At 41.9% G+C, this 18,779-nt stretch overlaps 1 protein-coding gene across 3 annotated transcripts in view; it reads left to right on the top strand.

Moving 5' to 3' along the window:
• The first annotated feature begins 7,209 nt into the window (after positions 1–7,209).
• LOC123842614 (acyl-coenzyme A synthetase ACSM2B, mitochondrial-like) overlaps positions 7,210–18,779 on the top strand; it is a 36,971-nt gene continuing 25,401 nt past the window's right edge. The window contains exons 1-5 of one of the 3 annotated variants that reach the window (XM_064592709.1): positions 7,266–7,307; positions 7,838–7,919; positions 9,558–9,742; positions 14,781–14,991; positions 17,605–17,812. In XM_064592709.1, coding sequence (XP_064448779.1) covers positions 9,566–9,742; positions 14,781–14,991; positions 17,605–17,812 — 596 coding nt within the window. In that variant the 5' untranslated portion in view covers positions 7,266–7,307; positions 7,838–7,919; positions 9,558–9,565. Of the gene's footprint in view, positions 7,308–7,837; positions 7,920–9,161; positions 9,301–9,557; positions 9,743–14,780; positions 14,992–17,604; positions 17,813–18,779 lie in introns of those variants that run through there. The other 2 variants (XM_064592711.1, XM_064592710.1) reach the window with 2 other exon arrangements.

Here is an 18,779-nt window from a genome sequence, read left to right as displayed (position 1 = left end):
CATCTGTCATTTCCTGACTTGTTAATTTTAGCCATTCTGACTGGTGTGAGGTGGTATCTCATTGAGGTTTTGATTTGGATTTCCCTGATGCCGAGCGATATTGAGCACTTTTTAATGTGTCTGTTGGCCATTTGGATGTCTTCTTTGGAAAAATGTCTGTTCATGTCTTCTGCCCATTTCTTGATTGGATTCTTTGTTCTTTGGGTGTTGAGTTTGATGAGTTCTTTATAGATTTTGGATACTAGCCCTTTATCTGATATGTCATTTGCAAATATCTTCTCCCATTCTGTCGGTTGTCTTTTGGTTTTGTTGACTGTTTCCTTTGCTTTGCAAAAGCTTTTTATCTTGATGAAGTCCCAATAGTTCATTTTTGCCCTTGCTTCCCTTGCCTTTGGTGATGTTTCTAGGAAGAAGTTGCTTCAGCTGAGGTCGAAGAGGTTGCTGCCTGTGTTCTCCTTTAGGATTTTGATGGACTCCTGTCTCACATTGAGGTCTTTCAAACATTTGGAGTCTACTTTTGTGTGTGGTGTAAGGAAGTGGTCCAGTTTCATTCTTCTGCATGTGGCTATCCAATTTTCCCAACACCATTTGTTGAAGAGACTGTCTTTGTTCCACTGGACGTTCTTTCCTGCTTTGTCAAAGATCAGTTGACCATAGAGATGAGGGTCCATTTCTGGGCTCTCTATTCTGTTCCATTGATCTATGTGTCTGTTTTTGTGCCACTACCATGCTGTCTTGATTATGACAGCTTTGTAATAGAGCTGGAAGTCCGGAATTGTGATGTCGCCAGCTTTGCTTTTCTTTTTCAACAGTCCTCTGGCTATGCGGGGTCTTTTCTGGTTCCATACAAATTTTAGGATTATTTGTTCCATTTCTTTGAAAAAAGTGGATGGTATTTTGATGAGGATTGCATTGAATGTGTAGATTGCTCTAGGTAGCATTGACATCTTCACAATATTTGTTCTTCCAATCCATGAGCATGGAACGTTTTTCCATTTCTTTGTGTCTTCCTCAATTTCTTTCATGAGTATTTTATAGTTTTCTGACTACAGATCCTTTGCCTCTTTGGTTAGATTTATTCCTAGGTATCCTATGGTTTTGGATGCAATTGTAAATGGGATCGACTCCTTAATTTCTCTTTCTTCTGTCTCGTTATTGGTGTATAGGAATGCCACTGATTTCTGTGCATTGATTTTATATCCTGCCACTTTACTGAATTCCTGTATGAGTTCTAGCAGTTTTGGGGTGAAGTCTTTTGGGTTTTCCACATAAAGTATCATATCATTTGCAAAGAGTGAGAGTTTGACTTCTTCTTTGCCAATTTGGATGCCTTTGATTTCTTTTTGTTGTCTGATGGCTGTGGCTAGGACTTCCAATACTATGTTGAATAGCAGTGGTGATAGTGGACATCCCTGCTGCATTCCTGACCTTAGGGGGAAAGCTCTCAGTTTTTCCCCATTGAGAATGATATTCGCTGTAGGTTTTTCATAGATGGCTTTTTATGATATTGAGGTATGTACCCTCTATCCCTATATTCTGAAGAGTTTTGATCAAGAAAGGATGCTGTACTTTGTCAAATGCTTTTTCTGCATCTATTGAGAGGATCATATGATTCTTGTTCTTTCTTTTGTTAATGTATTGTATCCCATTGATTGATTTGCGGATGTTAAACCAACCTTGCAGCCTAGGGATAAATCCCACTTGGTCATGGTGAATAATCCATTTAATGCACTGTTAGATCCTATTGGGTAGTATTTTGGTGAGAATTTTTGCATCCATGTTCATCAAGGATATTGGTCTGTAATTCTCCTTTTGGATGGGGTCTTTGTCTGGTTTTGGGATCAAGGTAATGATGGCCTCATAAAACGAGTTTGGAAGTTTTCCTTCCATTTCTATTTTTTGGAACAGTTTCAGAAGAATAGGTATTAATTCTTCTTGAAATGTTTGGTAGAATTCCCCTGGGAAGCCATCTGGCCCTGGGCTTTTGTTTTTTGGGAGATTTTTGATGACTGCTTCAATTTCCTTAGTGGTTATAGGTCTGTTCAGGTTTTCTATTTCATCCTGGTTCAGTTTTGGTAGTTGATACATCTCTAGGAATGCCTCCATTTCTTCCAGGTTATCTAATTTGCTGGCATAGAGTTGCTCATAATATGTTCTTATAATTGTTTGTATTTCTTTGGTGTTGGTTGTGATCTCTCCTCTTTCATTCATGATTTTGTTGATTTGGGTCATTTCTCTTTTCTTTTTGGTAAGTCTGGCCAGGGGTTTATCAATCTTGTTAATTCTTTCAAAGAACCAGCTCCTAGTTTCGTTGATCTGTTCTACTGTTCTTTTAGTTTCTATTTCATTGATTTCTGCTCTGATCTTTATGATTTCTCTTCTCCTGCTGGGTTTAGGCTTGATTTGCTGTTCTTTCTCCAGCTCCTTTAGGTGTAGGGTTAGGTTGTTTATTTGAGATCTTTCTTGTTTCTTGAGAAAGGCTTGTATTGCTATATACTTTCCTCTTAGGACTGCCTTTGCTGTATCCCAAAGATTTTGAATAGTTGTGTTTTCATTTTCATTGGTTTCCATGTATTTTTTTAATTTTTCTTTAATTTCCTGGTTGACCCATTCATTCTTCAGTAGGATGCTCTTTAGCCTCCATGTATTTGAGTTCTTTCCGACTTTCCTCTTGCGATTGAGTTCTAGTTTCAAAGCATTGTGGTCTGAAAATAGGCAGGGAATAATCCCAATCTTTTGGTACCGGTTGAGACCTGATTTATGACCTAGGAAGTGATCTATTCTGGAGAATGTTCCATGGGCACTAGAGAAGAATGTGTATTCCGTTGCTTTGGGGTGGAATGTTCTGAATATGTCTGTGAAGTCCATTTGGTCCAGTGTGTCATTTAAAGTCTTTATTTCCTTGTTGATCTTTTGCTTAGACGATCTGTCCATTTCAGTGAGGGGGGTGTTAAAGTCCCCCACTATTATTGTATTGTTGTCGATGTGTTTCTTTGCTTTTGTTATTAATTGCCTTATATAATTGGCTGCTCCCATGTTAGGGGCATAGATATTTACAATTGTTAGATCTTCTTGTTGGATAGATCCTTTAAGGAGGATATAATGTCCTTCCTCATCTCTTATTACAGTCTTTGGTTTAAAATCTAATTTGTCTGATATAAGGATTGCCACCCCAGCTTTCTTTGGGTGTCCATTAGCATGGTAAATGGTTTTCCACCCCCTCACTTTCAATCTGGGGGTGTCTTTGGTTCTAAAATGAGTCTCCTGCAGACAGCATATCGATGGGTCTTGTTTTTTAATCCAATCTGATAGCCTGTGTCTTTTGATTGGGGCATTGAGCCCATTTACATTCAGGGTAACTATTGAAAGATAGGAATTTAGTGCCATTGTATTGCCTGTAAGGTGACTGTTACTGTATATTGTCTGTGTTCCTTTCTGGTCTATGTTGCTTTTAGGCTCTCTCTTTGCTTAGAGGACCCCTTTCAAGATTTCCTGTAGGGCTGGTTTTGTGTTTGCAAATTCCTTTAGTTTTTGTTTGTCCTGGGAGCTTTTTATCTCTCCTTCAATTTTCAATGACAGCCTAGCTGGATATAGTATTCTTGGCTGCATATTTTTCTCATTTAGTGCTCTGAATATATCCTGCCAGTCCTTTCTGGCCTGCCAGGTCTCTGTGGATAGGTCTGTTCCCAATCTAATGTTTCTACCCTTGTAGGTTACATATCTCTTCTCCTGAGCTGCTTTCAGGATTTTCTCTTTGTCTATGAGACTCGTAAGTTTTACTATTAGATGTCGGGGTGTTGACCTATTTTTATTGATTTTGAGAGGGGTTCTCTGTGCTTCCTGGATTTTGATGCCTGTTTCCTTCCCCAAATTAGGGAAGTTCTCTGCTATAATTTGCTCCATTATACCTTCTGCCCCTCTCTCTCTTTCTTCTTCTTCTGGGATCCCGATTATTCTAATGTTGTTTCGTCTTATGGTATCGCTTATCTCTCGAATTCTGCCCTCGTGATCCAGTAGTTGTTTATCTCTCTTTTTCTCAGTTTCTTTATTTTCCACCATTTCATCTTCTATATTACTGATTCTCTCTTCTGCCTCATTTATTCTAGCAGTTAGCACCCTCATTTTTTATTGCACCTCATTAATAGCCTTTTTGATTTCTACTTGGTTGGATTTTACTTCTTTTACTTCTCCAGAAAGGGTTTCTCTATTAACTTCCATATTTTTTTCAACCCCAGCTAGTATCTTTAAAGTGATGATTCTGAACTCTAGATCTGACATCGTACTAATGTCTGTATTGAGTAGGTCCCTGGCATTCGGTACTACCTCTTGTTCTTTTTGTTGAGGTGATTTTTTCCGTCTTGTCATTTTATGCAGAGGAGAATAGATTAATGAGAGAACAAAATGCTAGCAGAGTAACAACGTCCCCAGAAAATATACTCTAAACAAATCAGAAAAGACCTGAAGCAGTGGGAAAAGAAAGGGAAAGAGAGAAAAAAGAGAAAGAAAAAAAAGAAAAAGAAAAAGATAAAAACATAAACAAACAAAACAAAACAACAACAACAAACAAACAAACAAAAAAACCAGAATGTGATCAAATATGATCAGGCTGGTATATAGATCAATGCCACACACTAGATTTGGAGTGTATTTTGGTCTTTTAGAAGAAAGTGCCTCCCAAAATTTTAAAGAAAGAAAAACTTATATATGTACAAAAATAAGGGTTGATATGATGAAGGGATGGAATATGACTGTAAAGATGGAAATTATAAAAAATTTTATAAAAGGAATTGATAAGAAGTTGTTTGGAAGAAGAAAGAAGAGGATTTAAAGAAAGAAAAAAGAAAAAAGAAAGGGAGAGGATGTGATCAGGCAGGGGAATAGAAAACACCATATACTAGAGATTTAGGGTATATTTTAATCTCTTAGAAGAAACTATCTCAAAATTTTAAAGGAGAACAACTTATATATATAAGCCAAAAATACGGGTAACTACTATGAAGGGATAGAATATGACTCTAAAAATGAAAAATAAAAATGTTTTTCTTAAAAAAAGGGATTGATAAGATGTTGGTTGAAAAAGGGAAAAAGAAAAATTCAAAAAGAAAGAAAAAGAAAAAAAGACAGTTAAAAAAAAATTAACTTTGAAAGACTAAAGAATCATTGTAAAAAAGCCGTGAATTCTATGTGCAGTGGTCCCCTAGCGCTGGAGTTCTGCCGTTGTCATTGATCGGTGAACTTGGTCTTGGCTGGCTGTTCTCGCTGATCTTCTGGGGAGGGGCCTGTTGCCGTGGTTTCCAAATGTCTCTGCCGGAGGCGGAATTGCCCCGCCCTTCCCCCCTCCCGGCTAAGTAATCTGCTCGGGTTGGCTCTCCGGGGCTTTTGTTCCCTGCGAGGTTTCCATACAGCTTTGGAGGCGGGAGAGTGAAAATGGCGGCCTCCCAATCTCTGCCCCAGAGGAGCCAAGAACCCCGGGCCCCGCTCCTCAGTGCGCCCCCAGAGAAAAGCCGTCAGTCACTCCCGTCTCCCCGGTCTCCAGCGCACTCCGTGCTCGCCCGGCCTGTGACCGCGTGTTTCTATCTCTGGCACCCGACCCCGGGTGGAGTCTCCAAACCCAGCAGATCCCTGCGGTGCACTCCCGCGCGGCTCCTCCCGGCGGAGGAAGGTGAGTCTCCCCGGATCTGCCGCTTGTTGGGTCCCTGCTGGAGGAGCAGGGGCCCGACTGTGCCCCGGATCATGGTTTATGGCAACCCTGAGCTGAGAGCCTGCGCCTGGGCTCCGCCTCTGCAGCCGGGTTTCCTGTTCCGTTAACTGGGAGCTCTGCCACACTCAGGCACCCCCAGTCTTTCTGTGACCCCGAGGGTCCTGAGACCACACTGTCCCGGAGGGTTCCACCCCCCGCTTAGCCACCAGAGTGACGTCCCTCAGCGGAGCAGACTTTTAAAAGTTCCCATTTTGTGTTCCATGTTCTATCACTTGCCAGAAGCGGCCAACGGAGGCCCCTCCCCCGCCATCTATCCTCCCGAATATCGCCTTGGATTCACTTCTCCGCACCTCCTACCTTCCAGAAAGTGGTTGCTTTTCTGATGAGAGAGTTGTTGCTATTCTTTTCTTTGATCTCCTGTTGAGTTTGTAGGTGTTCAGAATGGTTTGATCCCTATCCAGCTGAATTCCTGAGAGGAGATGAAATCTAGGTCTCCTACTCCTCCGCCATCTTGCTCCGCCCCCCCATACACAACTATTTCTTAAAGTCCTTTAACAGAGCTTTAGAGAGGGCCAGCAACTCAGATACCTAGTTCTGCAGGATTTAGGTCTCTTTGTGCTGGGGTCCTGTTTTCCTTCCCTCTGTGGCAAAGTGATCAAGATAAAAGAAGTGACTGGACAGAAGGGAAAGGGTTGTCCAGCTGATTTCCTGTTCCTAGTGCTCTGAAGTCCCATTGTAGGTAGGTGGTGAGAGGGCACAGAACAGCAACAGCAAGAGGTGTTTAGGGCAGACACTGGGGAGAACTTCCTGGAAGAAAACTAAGAGACTCATGACAGTGTGATTCTGAGATGTTTAGGAATAGCTATTGCAGGGATATTTAAGAAGGGACAGATACTATCAGGGCCAGAGGGGCTAGGTGGTAGAATCCTGTGAATTTTCCCGGGGTAGTTGAGGAATTCTTCCCAGGACATGATGGCTGCTCAACATCAGCAGGTTTTTCGAGCCATATCATTTCTAGGTTGCCCAGAGAAAAGCATAAAAAGGGACCAAATTGCTTCTAGTATCCTCTCTAGGTATATCTCCCCAGACTCTCACCTTGGATCCTGGCTTCTAGTGTCTTTAAGCCCTCTGGCTTCCTCAAATGTCTCCTGATGTGGGTCTCTGTTACTTTGTGCCCTCAGTGATTAGTCATTGCCATGTAACTGGCACCCTAATCTTGTCCATTTCCAAAGCTCATGTCTCCAACAGAAACCTCTGCATTTAGGGAGCCCCAGTACCTGCTGGTCATGGGGACCCTTTTAGCATATGAACCACTGGTGGTCAGCACCTCAAAGGACTAACTCTTTAAGAGTGGATCCTTGGGGTGCATAATGGCCAGAGTGAGAGCAGATAGGCAAGCTCTGTGGCATTGGGGCACTCTCTCCATCTGGGAGGATACAAGATCTGAGGTGACCTGTAATGTCAGAAGTCTCTTATTCAGCTGCAATATTTTTTCTCTTAGGTGAGTGTTTCTGGAAAACAGCTTGTCTCAGAGGATAAGAGCCCTCTGCTTTCCAGCGCTTGTCTCAGGGTCTGAGGATCCACTGCCAGTCAGCAGCTTCAGCAGGTGAGAGCCATTCTACTGGATTAGGGTTCTAGGCCTGGGTCTGGGATTGATTTGCTATGTGACCTTAAGGAAGTACTGTTCCACTCTGGGCTTTCATCTTAACCCCTCGATGACCTGGGAAGGTCTTTGTTTTTCTGACCCTATGACCCAAACAGAACTGCAGAAGAGCTAATATTCATCGACTTGGACAAGACAATATAGGTGGAGTGGGATAATTTGCAGAGACAGAGAATATTAGGTGCTCAGCCCTAATCAAGCCCATGGGAGCTCTGTTTCTCTCTCCCTAGTTGGAGCTAGAACTTGCTGTCAGTCCTGGGCATAAATCTCCTTTTTGCCCCCTGGATTAAAAGAACTGTCCCTGATGCCTGCCAAGGCTCTGGGGCCGTGCATTCCATAAACACAGCAGGGAGGATTGCCATCATCCCAGGTAAGGCCCTGGAGTCGTCCACAGTTAATGATTAGTTCTGCTCTCCATGAAGACCACAGGGACTCTGGACTTATCTTCTTGATTAGCTGCCTTCTTCCCAAAGGTGGTAGGGATTCAGAAGCTGTCTTCTCAGGAGGAGGGTGGACCAAGAGATCCCCAGAGAAACTTTCCAAAGGACTTGGCAGGTGAGCACTATTGTCAGGAATGGTGGACTGATGGGTCACTAACTGATCTCTAGAAGTCAGGGCTATGGAGGAGAGTGAAAATCTCCAGGGAAAAGCAATCTGCAATCCCTAGGAACCTTGAAAGGGCCAGTCATAGTGAGGAGGCAGCACTGGGCAAAGGAAAAGTGTCTTTAGCACAGCAAAGGGAGGGACTGAGGTGGCTGGGAGAAGGGCAGTCAAAGGGGGTGGGAGTTGGATGGCAGGAAAGGAGGCCTGTCTGAGGAGGTGAGTCCAGAGGGATGAGCAAGAGCCAGCCAAGGAAAGAGAGAGGGACCAGAAGGTACAAAAGCAATAACTATTCCTGCCTAGGAGCTGGTAAGGGTATCTTCACTTGTTTGTATAGAAAATAGGAGAGGAGACACAAGTGTTGAGAGGAGATACCTTGAGTATTCTGGCTGCTGCCGCCTAGAAAGTGGGGAATGGGAATTCAGCCATTAGCAGGACTCCTAGCCAGATTCCTTGAATCAAAGGTCCCAGAGTTAAATCCTGCAACCTCCATCAAGGTACACATGTTGGAATTCAGACACCAGCCTACACAGGTTTGGAACTACTTCCCCTAGAGCCAAACCATAGATGAAAACAATAATTATCACAGTTGGAATTTCTAAAGTGATTCTAGGTATAGGCCCCATGTGCTAGGTGCATAGTATTCAAGATACCTCAGTTAATTAAAAAGTTTGAATGTCACTGGTTTAGATAGCCACCTGAGAGATTAATGGATAATAGAGACTTGCTTATTTATGATTATTAATAAGTAGGGTAAATAACAGATCCTTTATATTATTAGTAAAGTGCTTTATTGCTTTGAGGTATACCTGTAATGAATGTTTCACTCCCCAAATTAAATTTTTCTTTGCCTGGAAAAAGAGATATCTCAGTTAAGATTCAGTTGAAGGAAATAGATGTTGTTTGTATTAGTCAGCATATACTATAGTAACAAACATCCCAAATACCTCAGAAGCTTATACCCATACATATTTTTTCTCATGGGTCTGTGTGTTGGCTGTGGCTGTTAGGGCTCAGCTCAGCTCTACATGTGCTGTCATCCAGGGACCCAGGCTGAAGGTACAGCACCTATCTGGGATATGTTACTCTCATAATAGAAAGCATAAATGCAAGAGTTCCTGACCAACTACACAATCTCATCCATTCACAGCGCATCGACCAAAGCATATCCCACAAACCAAACTAAAGCCAATGAGAAGTGGATACATCCTCTTCCCCAGAATGCACTGGGCAAGTCACGTGAAAATGAATGGGAACACATAATCCTACTATAGGGAGGAGGCATTGTTGGAAAAAGCAATTTAATCTGCCACACCTCAGTATTTTAAACATAAAGGTATTTATTGCATGAAATTGGGTGTTTATAGGACTGTCAGCAGGGCTGGAGAGAGAGGATTTAGACTGGGTATTGTGCTTTTGGAGAATGGCACACCAGAGGGAAACAGAACTGAATGCTGAGTGCCAATTCACTCATAACCACCACAAATTCCTTTCTGGAAGAACCCTGTAAGGTTGCGATGAGTCTCCTTAAGCAGCTGACCTAGAGTAGTCTATACCAGAAAGACTCACCACTGTGACCTCTTTGCTTCACAGGTCTGACCATGCATTGGCTGCGGAAACTCCAGCAGGTTTGCATCCGATGGGGGACCCAGATGTCTGGTCGCACTGTCCACCTTCATACCAAGCAACTGGCATCCCTGCAGTGGGGTCACCAGGAGGTCCCTGCCAAATTTAACTTTGCTAGTGATGTGATAGATCACTGGGCTGACATGGAGAAGGTAATGGGGTGGAAAAGGGGCACAAAGTTGAACAAAGTTCATTAATTCATCCATTCATTCCATAAGTATTCATTGAGCACTTATGTGTCAAGTACTATGATGAGCTATGAAGATGTCCATCTTCCATGAAGGCAGCATGGGTAGGAGCAAGAGAGCATGGGCTTGGCAGAAAGGAGCCATCGGGGGCTGGTGCTGGGTGGGTCGATCTGGAACACTTCCCCACCCCAGCGCTGGCAGCTGACACATAGTTTGCCTATACATACATGCTCTCTTGTGACCTCCCAGGGTAAAATAAGGAAAAGGGAGCTGTGGTCATAGAGAAATAGATTGGAGTTTAGTAAGAGAAAGTCAGCACTGATCAAAGACTGAGTCAGTCTTCTCAGAAAATTATGTGTCCTTGTCATTAGGGGTGTGTAAACAGGGTGGCCACTAGGCAGGGATTGTTCAAAAGGGCTCCATCATGAGATATCAGAGAAAGAAAGCAACATGGAAATTTCCCTCCCTGGACTTCTGGAATTCCACCCCATTCATTGCCAATTCCGCCATTGCCTTCGCCTGAAGTTCTGCGCACCATTCTAGAGCATGGAAGATGAACAAAGAGGTGGAGCATGGTGCTCAAAGGGAGTCATACCATGATGTTGGCCTGAGGTCCCAGCACCATGATACAACCTTAATGTGCAGATCACAAATGCTGGGCCTCTAGGTGAAGATGGCCCATGGTGCAGGCACTCTTAAAAAATAATAGTAGGGGCACCTGGGTGGTTCAGTCAGTTAAGTGTTTGCCTTTGGCTCAGGTCATGATCCCAGAGTCCTGGAATCAAGCCCCGTATCAGACTCCCTGCTCAGTGGGGAGCCTGCTTCTCCCTCTGTCCCTCTTACCACTTGTGGGTGGACACTTGCACAAGCGCTCTCTTTTAAATAAATAAATAAAATATTGAAAAATGATAATAATAAGTCAACATTTTAAAATTGAAATTTTTCAGATAAAAATTTAGATTTCTGGCTTTTCTTTGAAAGTCATACCTCCTTAGAATAATGAGGAAGGTCTTTACTACCATGACTCAGAATTCTGAATCCATAAAAGAAATGATTTAAAAAATTAGTTACATAAACATCAAAAAAACCACCACATTGACAATGCCATAAACAAAATAAACTAGTGACAACTGAGGGAAGATATTCAATTCCTATGACAGCATAAGAGTTAATAGTCCCAACATAAAAAGAGCTCCTTGAAATCAAGAATAAAGAGACACAACCAAATATACAAGTGGGCAAAGTATATGAATGGACAGTTTATAGAAAAGTGAACTCAGGGGCTCCTGGCTGGTTCAGTCGGTAGAGCATGTGACTCTTGATCTTGGGGTTATGAGTTCAAGCCCCATATTGGGCATAGAGATTACTTTAAAAATAAAATCTTAAAAAAAAGAAAAGTGAACTCCAATGGTTCTTAAATGCTCAACCCCACTCATAGTAAGAGTAATGTAAGTTAAAACTTCACTGAAATAATATTATTACCTACTAGTTTAGTTAAATACAGGAGTTTGACAACATACTGTGTTGACAGGACTATGAGGAAAATGACACTTTTACGCATTACTGGTCAAAGTGCAAAAGGATGCAACTCTGAGGAATTTTTAAATATCTAACACAATTACTATTAAATTTTCTCTGACTTTGTAGTACTGCTTTAAACTATGATATGGAACCCTGAGGATACCTGAGACTCAGGGTAATCTGTGAAAACAAAACTATCTCAAAACAAAACTAAGACTATATAATCTAACAATTCCACTCTTAGATATATATCCCAGAGAATCAAAAGCAGGGTCTTGCTTAGGGAACTCAGTGACTCCATCAAACATAATAACTTTTCTATTATAGGAGTCCCAGAAGAAGAAGAGAGAGAAAAGGGGGCAGAAAATTTATTTGAGAAAATAATAACTGAAAACTTCCCTAATCTGGGGAAGGAGGCAGATATCCAAATCCAAGAGGCACAGAGAACGCCCATCAAAATCAACAGTAGCAGGCCAACACTAAGACATATTATAATTAAATTTGCAAACTATAGTGATAAAGAAAAAATCCTAAAAGCAGCAAGACAAAAGAAGTCCCTAACTTACAAGGGAAAACCCATAAGGCTAGCTGCAGATTTCTCAACAGAAACTTGGCAAACCAGAAGGGAGTGGCTCGATATATTCAACATGTAATGGACAAATCAGCAACCAAGAATACTCTTTCCAGCAAGGCTGTCATTCAGAATAGAAGGAGAGGTAAATAGTCTCCCAGACAAATGAAAATTAAGGAGCTCGTGACCACTAAACCAGCTCTGCAAGAAATATTAAAGAGTACTCTTTGAGTGCAAAGGAGAGACCCAAAGTGACAAAAACGAGAAAGGAACAGAGAAAATCTCCAGAAACAATGAAAAAACAAGTAAGAAAATGGCACCAAATTCATATCTATCAATAATTACTCTGAATGTAAATGGACTAAATGCTCCAATCAAAAGACATAGGGTATCAGAATGGATAAAAAATAAGACCCATCTGTATGTTGCCTACAAGAGATTTGTTTTAGCCCTAAAGACACCTGCAGACTGAAAGTGAGGGGATGATCCATCATGCTAATGGATGTCAAAAGAAAGCAGGAATAGCCTTACTTATATCAGACAAACTGGATTTTAAACCAAAGACTGTAACAAAAGATGAAAAAGGGCACTATATCATAATAAAGGGATCTATCCAACAAGAAGATCTAACAATTGTGAATATTTATGCCCTCAACATGGGAGCACCCAAATATATAAAACAATTAATAACAAACATAAGCTCATTGATAATAATACAATACTAGTAGGGAACTTTAACACCACACTTACAGCAATGGACAGATCATCTAAGCAGAAAATCAACAAGGAAACAATGGCTTTGAATGTCACACTGGAACAGATGGACTTAACAGGTATATTCAGGTATATTCAGAACATTTCATTCCAATGCAGCAGAATAGACATTCTTTTCGAGCGCACATGGGACATTCTCCAGAATAGATCACATACTAGTCACAAATCAGCCCTCAACAAGTACAAAAAGATTGAGATCATACCATGCCTATTTTCTGACCACAATGCTATGAATGGGTCAACCAGGAAATCAAAGAAGAAATTAAAAAATACAGGGTGCCTGGGTGGCTCAGTCAGTTAAGCATCTGCCTTTGGCTCAGGTCATGATCTTGGGGTCCTGGGATCAAGCGCTGCATTGAGCTCCCTGCTCAGCAGGGAGTCTGCTTGTCCCTCTCTCTGCTCATGCTCTTTCTGTCTCTCTCAAATAAATAAATAAATTCTTTTAAAAAAATTTTTAAAAAGAAATTAAAAAATAATGAAAATGAAGAGCATGGTCTTGAAGAGATACTTGTACACCCATGTTCATAGCGGGATTATTCACAATAGCCAAAAGGTAGGTTCAGTGGATGAATGGATAAACAGAATGGGGCACATCCATAAAATGGAATATTGTTCAGACTTTTAAAAAAATGAAATTTGTGTCGTATGCTACAATAAGGATGAACCTTGAAGATATTATGTTAAGTGAAATAAGCCAGTCACAGAAGGACAAATGTAGTGTGTTTCCATTTATATGAGGTTCCTAGAGCAGTCAGATTCATAGAGACAGAAAGTAGAATGCTGGTTGCCAGGTGCTGGGAGGGTGGTGAACTGGGGAGATCTTGTATCATGAGGACAGAGTTTCCGTCTAGAAAGATGAGAAAGTTGTGGCGATGGATGGTGGTGATGATTGCACAGTAATGCAAATGCACTTAATACCACTGAACTGTATGCTTAAAAATGGTTAAAATGATGGACATCTAGGCTCTTTCCATAGTTTGGTTATTGTGGACATTGCTGCTATAAACATTGGGGTGTATGTGCCCTTTCAGATCACTACATTTGTATCTTTGGGGTAAATACCCAGTAGTGCAATTGCTGGGTTGTAGGGTAGCTCTATTTTCAAATTTTTGAGGAACCTCCATGGATGGATAAAGAAGATGTGGTATATATATACAATGGAATATTATGCAGCTATCAAAAAAATGAAATCTTGCCATTTGCAATGACGTGGATGGAACTAGAGGGTATTATGCTAAGTGGAATAAGTCAATCAGAGAAAGGCAAGTATCATATGATTTCACTGATACGAGGAATTTTAGAAACAAGACAGAGGATCATAGAGGAGGGGAGGGAAAAATGAAACAAGATAAAACCAGAGAGGGAGACAAACCATAAGAGATTCTTAATCTCAGGAAACAAACTGAGGATTGCTGGAGTGGAGAGGGGTGGGAAGGATGGGATGGCTGGGTGATGGACATTGGGGAGGGTATGTGCTGTGGTGAGCACTCAGACCCATACCCCTGAAACAAATAATACATTATATGTTAATAAAAAAATGGAAAAAAAACCCCAAAAATGGTTAAAATGGTAAATTTTATGGTATGTATATTTGACCATAATAAAAAAGAAAAACAAAAAATAAATACCTAGAGAGGGGAAAACAAATAAATAAATCTAAGATAAATTTGCCTTTTTTGCTGTCATGCTTTGACAAGTATATAGTGGTATTTTCCAGAGACTACATGGCAGGTAACACTGCAACATAGTGGTAGAAAGAAATAAAAGAATCCAACTGTCTTCTATGAAGGAAGATGTGAAAGAGATTTGCAAAAATGTAAAACAAAGCTACTCTTTTCCTTTTTTTGTTTTAGAAAATATACTTACCTCTTTATTAAAGCATATCATATTTGTGATAATGTATAATGGTTTGCATCTGTTATTTGTAAAAGCACACATTTGTAAAATTTCTCTAATTTCTAATGTAGTAAATAGAGATAGATAGAACCCATATAAATAAAAGTTCTTTGGAGTGTAGAGGGGATCCTGAGATCAACAAGTCTACTAAGCATTGATGTGACAATTCCAAGACATGATTTATTCTACATGCATGTGTGTGCCAGCCCACCCTGATCAGTAGATCTTCTCTTTCTTCAGGCTGGCAGGCGACCTCCAGGCCCAGCCCTGTGGTGGGTGAGCGGTGATGGGGATGAAATAGTGTGGAACTTCAGCCACCTGAGGGAACTCAGCCATCAGGCAGCCAATGTCCTTTCGGGGGCATGCGGCCTGCAGCCTGGGGACCGTGTGGCAGTGGTGCTGCCCCGAGTACCTGAGTGGTGGCTGGTGACCCTGGGCTGCATGCGAGCAGGTTGGTAATTGATTGCCTGGCCTGGTCACTCTCTCCCTTGTGAATCTGTTGGCAGAGAAATTCCACCACCCTTCCCAAAAGATGTCCCCTCTACATAGCATGCTGTCTCTCCTCATATGGAAATACCACCCTTTGTTCAATTATTTAAGTAAACTGTGCACCAAGCACTGTGCTAGAGGGTGCTAATACAGAGTAGACAAAACATGCTCTATACATTCATGGGGCTTAAACTTTCGAGAGAGATAGCCTTTAAACTATTAATTGCACACATAATTATTAAATCACAATTTTGATAAGTGGCACGAGAATTTTATAAGAACCTATTGAAAGAAAAAAGTTGGCAAACGATGACCTATAGACCAAATCTGGTCTGCTGCTTGTTTTTGTAAATAAAGTTTTATTAGAACACAGTCATGCCCTGTTTACATATTGTCTGTAGCTGCTTTTGCACTACAATGGCAGACTTGAGTAGTTGGGACAGAGAGCATCTGGCCCACAAGGCCTAAAATAGCTACTATTTGGCCCTTTGCAGAAAAATTTTGCCACCTTCTGTGATAAAAGGAGACCTGAACTGACTAATCTGAGGGGTCACTGAAGTCTCAGTGGAGTGATATTTGGGCTGGGATCTGAAGGATAAATGGGGTTCAGCCAGGAGAAGATGCAGAGAGGAATGCCCCAAGCAGGGAGAACAGCACAGAGAGGAAGGAAGCTTGCAAATTATGAGAAAACCTGAAAGGATATCTATGTGTTTAGAGGCAGCAAGGAGAAAGTAGTGGCAAGTGAGCCTGGAAAGATGGGCAGGACCCTGGGGGCCATGGTGAGGGTTCTGCATCCTTATCCAGTGAGGAATGGAAAAGCATAGATGGATTGAGTGACATGATCATACTTTGTTTGTAAAAAGGTCACCCTGGATGGTGCATAGAGATGGGATGATGGAGGGCTAGAGTAGGTTGGGAAACCCAGACAGGAAACAAGGATTGATGCTGGCTTCAACCTTGGATGGGGTGGTGGAGATGGAGGGAAGTGGGTGGATTTAAGAGGCAATTAGGAGGAAACTCAGAATACCATTTTTTGATGAATGACATATGATAGAGAAAGAAAGCCAGGGAGATGGAGAAGTCATAGAAACTCTGGCAACTGGATGGATGCTTCGGGCTTTCACTAAAGGGAGGACCACAGGGAGAAGCAGATATGGTGCTGTCAGGGTAAAATGGCAGGTTCAATTTGGGAACTGTTGAGTTAGAGGTATCCATGTGATGTTCAAGAAGGGATGAGAAGTTCCAGTTACAATATACATAGGTCCTGGGGATGTAATGTACAGCATGGGAACTATAGTTAACAATTCTGTATCGTGTATTTGAAAGCCGCTAAGAGAGTAGATCTTAAAAGTTATTATCACCAGAAAAGAAAGTTTGTAATTATGTGTGGTGATGGATGTTAGCTAAGCATGGTAATCATTTAATAATATATCTGTATATCAAATTATTATGTGGTACACCTAAACCTAGTGTTATATGTCTATTATATACCAATTAAAATATGTATGGGAAAAAGAAAAGAAGGGATGGAAAGTGAGATGTTGCACTGAAGGGCACAATATCTGAGATGGAGACAGAAATTCAAGAATCATCAGCCTTTAGATTCAAGAGATGAGAAGTGGAGAGGTGTAAGAAGAGTCACAGAAACACCTGCACAACCTACCCTCATTCCCACCTGACCCTTCCTGGCTTCTCTCACATGTAACAGGTATTCTCATCAATAAGGAGGAAGATGTAAGTATGGTCAAGATGGAGGCGTAATCAGAGGAAGTAGAAAGTAGGAACTTGAGGCCCCATGGAGAAAGTGAACAGGCCACACAAGGAAGATGACACCCTGAGAGATTACCATCTGAAGGGAAGGAGAACTTAGTGGGAGACATGTGTCTGTTTTTCTGCGGGCCTGACTCAACATGGCCATTGTGTTGGAGACACACTGGAGTTGATTAACAGGTCTGCAGTGTGGATCCTGAAGTGTTAAGAGTGGGAAGAAAGTGAGCCAGGGGTAAAAGCTGTGCATGAGGAGGAACATGTGAAATAAGCTTTGTAAATGGTGAAATGTAAGTCTAGTTATTCTCCAGAAGAATAAACAAAATCACACGGGTCTAATCAAGATAGAAGACAAAATCAAAGCTAAGAGCACTCTTGCCCAAGAAAATTCCGTGTTCCAGGTTTGGGAGAAGTAACCAGGCCCTAGAGCAGGACCTGTGTTTCAGGATGGAGAAATTCTAAGAGCCTTTCCATAGTTTAATTACTGTATGAAAGTCTTTGGATACGTGAAACTTCCATAGGGCACTGTGTGTGGGGGAGGCACTTAGACTGTCCATGGCATGACATCAGGCAACTCATTTTCTCTCCTTAGTCCTGGTTGACCCCTTACAGTTCTCACACACCCAGGAAATTGGTGTTCAAATCACTCTCTAATCTTTGGTGCCTTGCTACTGATATTCTCCATTGGTCATCCCTTCCTCAACCCATCTTCCCCCATTTGCTCCCCACTGGTTGATTACATCAAGCTTCTCTAGGGAAGAAGATAACCATCCCTCCCAGTTCTCTCTAAGACATTTGTCTTCTCTAGGCCTCGTCTTCATGCCCGGGACTATCCAAATGAAAGCCAAGGACATTCTCTATAGGCTGCAGGTGTCTAAAGCCAGGGCCATCGTGGCTGGGGATGAAGTGGCCCAGGTAGTGGACACTGTGGCCTCTGACTGCCCTTCTCTGAAAATGAAGCTACTCGTATCTGAGAAAAGCCGGGATGGGTGGCTGGACTTTAAGACACTACTACGGTGAGTTTCTACATGTCTCAGCCTGTGTTTTCACCAAAAGTGGAAACTGAACAAACCACTTATGTGTATGTGCTTTATTTGGGAGCTCCAGCGAGCAGAGTGTGGGACGGGGGAGTGTGAAGCAGGGATGAAGGAAAAGCTAATTTAAGAGTTTATTACTGAGTCACTGCATGCGATAAGTGGGCTTGATCTGCAGGGACCTCACAGAATGCCTCTCAGCATTATCCACTGAAGGACTGACAATCTTTGAGCCATCAGCCTCTGATCCCCATTGGTGGACGGTTGTATGGGGGTGGGTATCATCTACCCCATACTTCCAGGCTGCATATGCATACATGCAGATCAGGCTCAGAGTCCCATGCCATCATGGCAACAGAGAAATCCTGGGGCACAAAGTGAATCAGCCATAGTCCACACCAGAAGCACCACCAAGTGGATTGAAATGCCCAGAGCTGTTTACTGCAAACCTGGCAGGAATCAGAGGTGAGGCCAAGAGCATCTGAGGTAAAATGCAGAGGATGATATAGTGAATATCCTCCTCTCACCCTCTGTATCTCTAAGCTAGGCTTCTAAAGCAGAGACTCTATTAGTCCTTCCAGCAGTGTATGGCAGGCTTGGCTGTAAGAATGCATTTCCCTGTCACATGTCTGGACTCCCTCCATTAGAGACACAGACCCTAAGAAACCCCTAAGGAGAACAAAAGCTTTTTCTAATGTCATGGTCTTTAAGATAACTGTCAGAGAAGTTGACAACATGCAACCAGCTTTGAAAGACTTGAAATTGGGACACTAGAGGAGATGTTCAAGAGAGGGAAGTCAAGGGAATAGAGGAGGTTGTATTGTGAAAACTGATACTAAATGAGCACCTACTATTAACTGGTATCCTGTGAGGGCTCCCAACAACAATCAGGTTAACATTTATGGAGTTTTTGCCAAGCAAGTTGCTCATTTTCTTTGTGTTACAGTTA

Source organism: Mirounga angustirostris, unplaced genomic scaffold (genome assembly GCF_029215605.1).
Source record: "Mirounga angustirostris isolate CCGP_5_RB_7025 unplaced genomic scaffold, mMirAng1.0.hap1 SCAF_5, whole genome shotgun sequence".
In the NCBI taxonomy this organism is placed as follows: Eukaryota; Metazoa; Chordata; class Mammalia; order Carnivora; family Phocidae; genus Mirounga; species Mirounga angustirostris.
The sequence above is the reverse complement of the archived record's forward strand: the minus strand, read 5'-3'. Positions and strand labels throughout refer to the sequence as shown.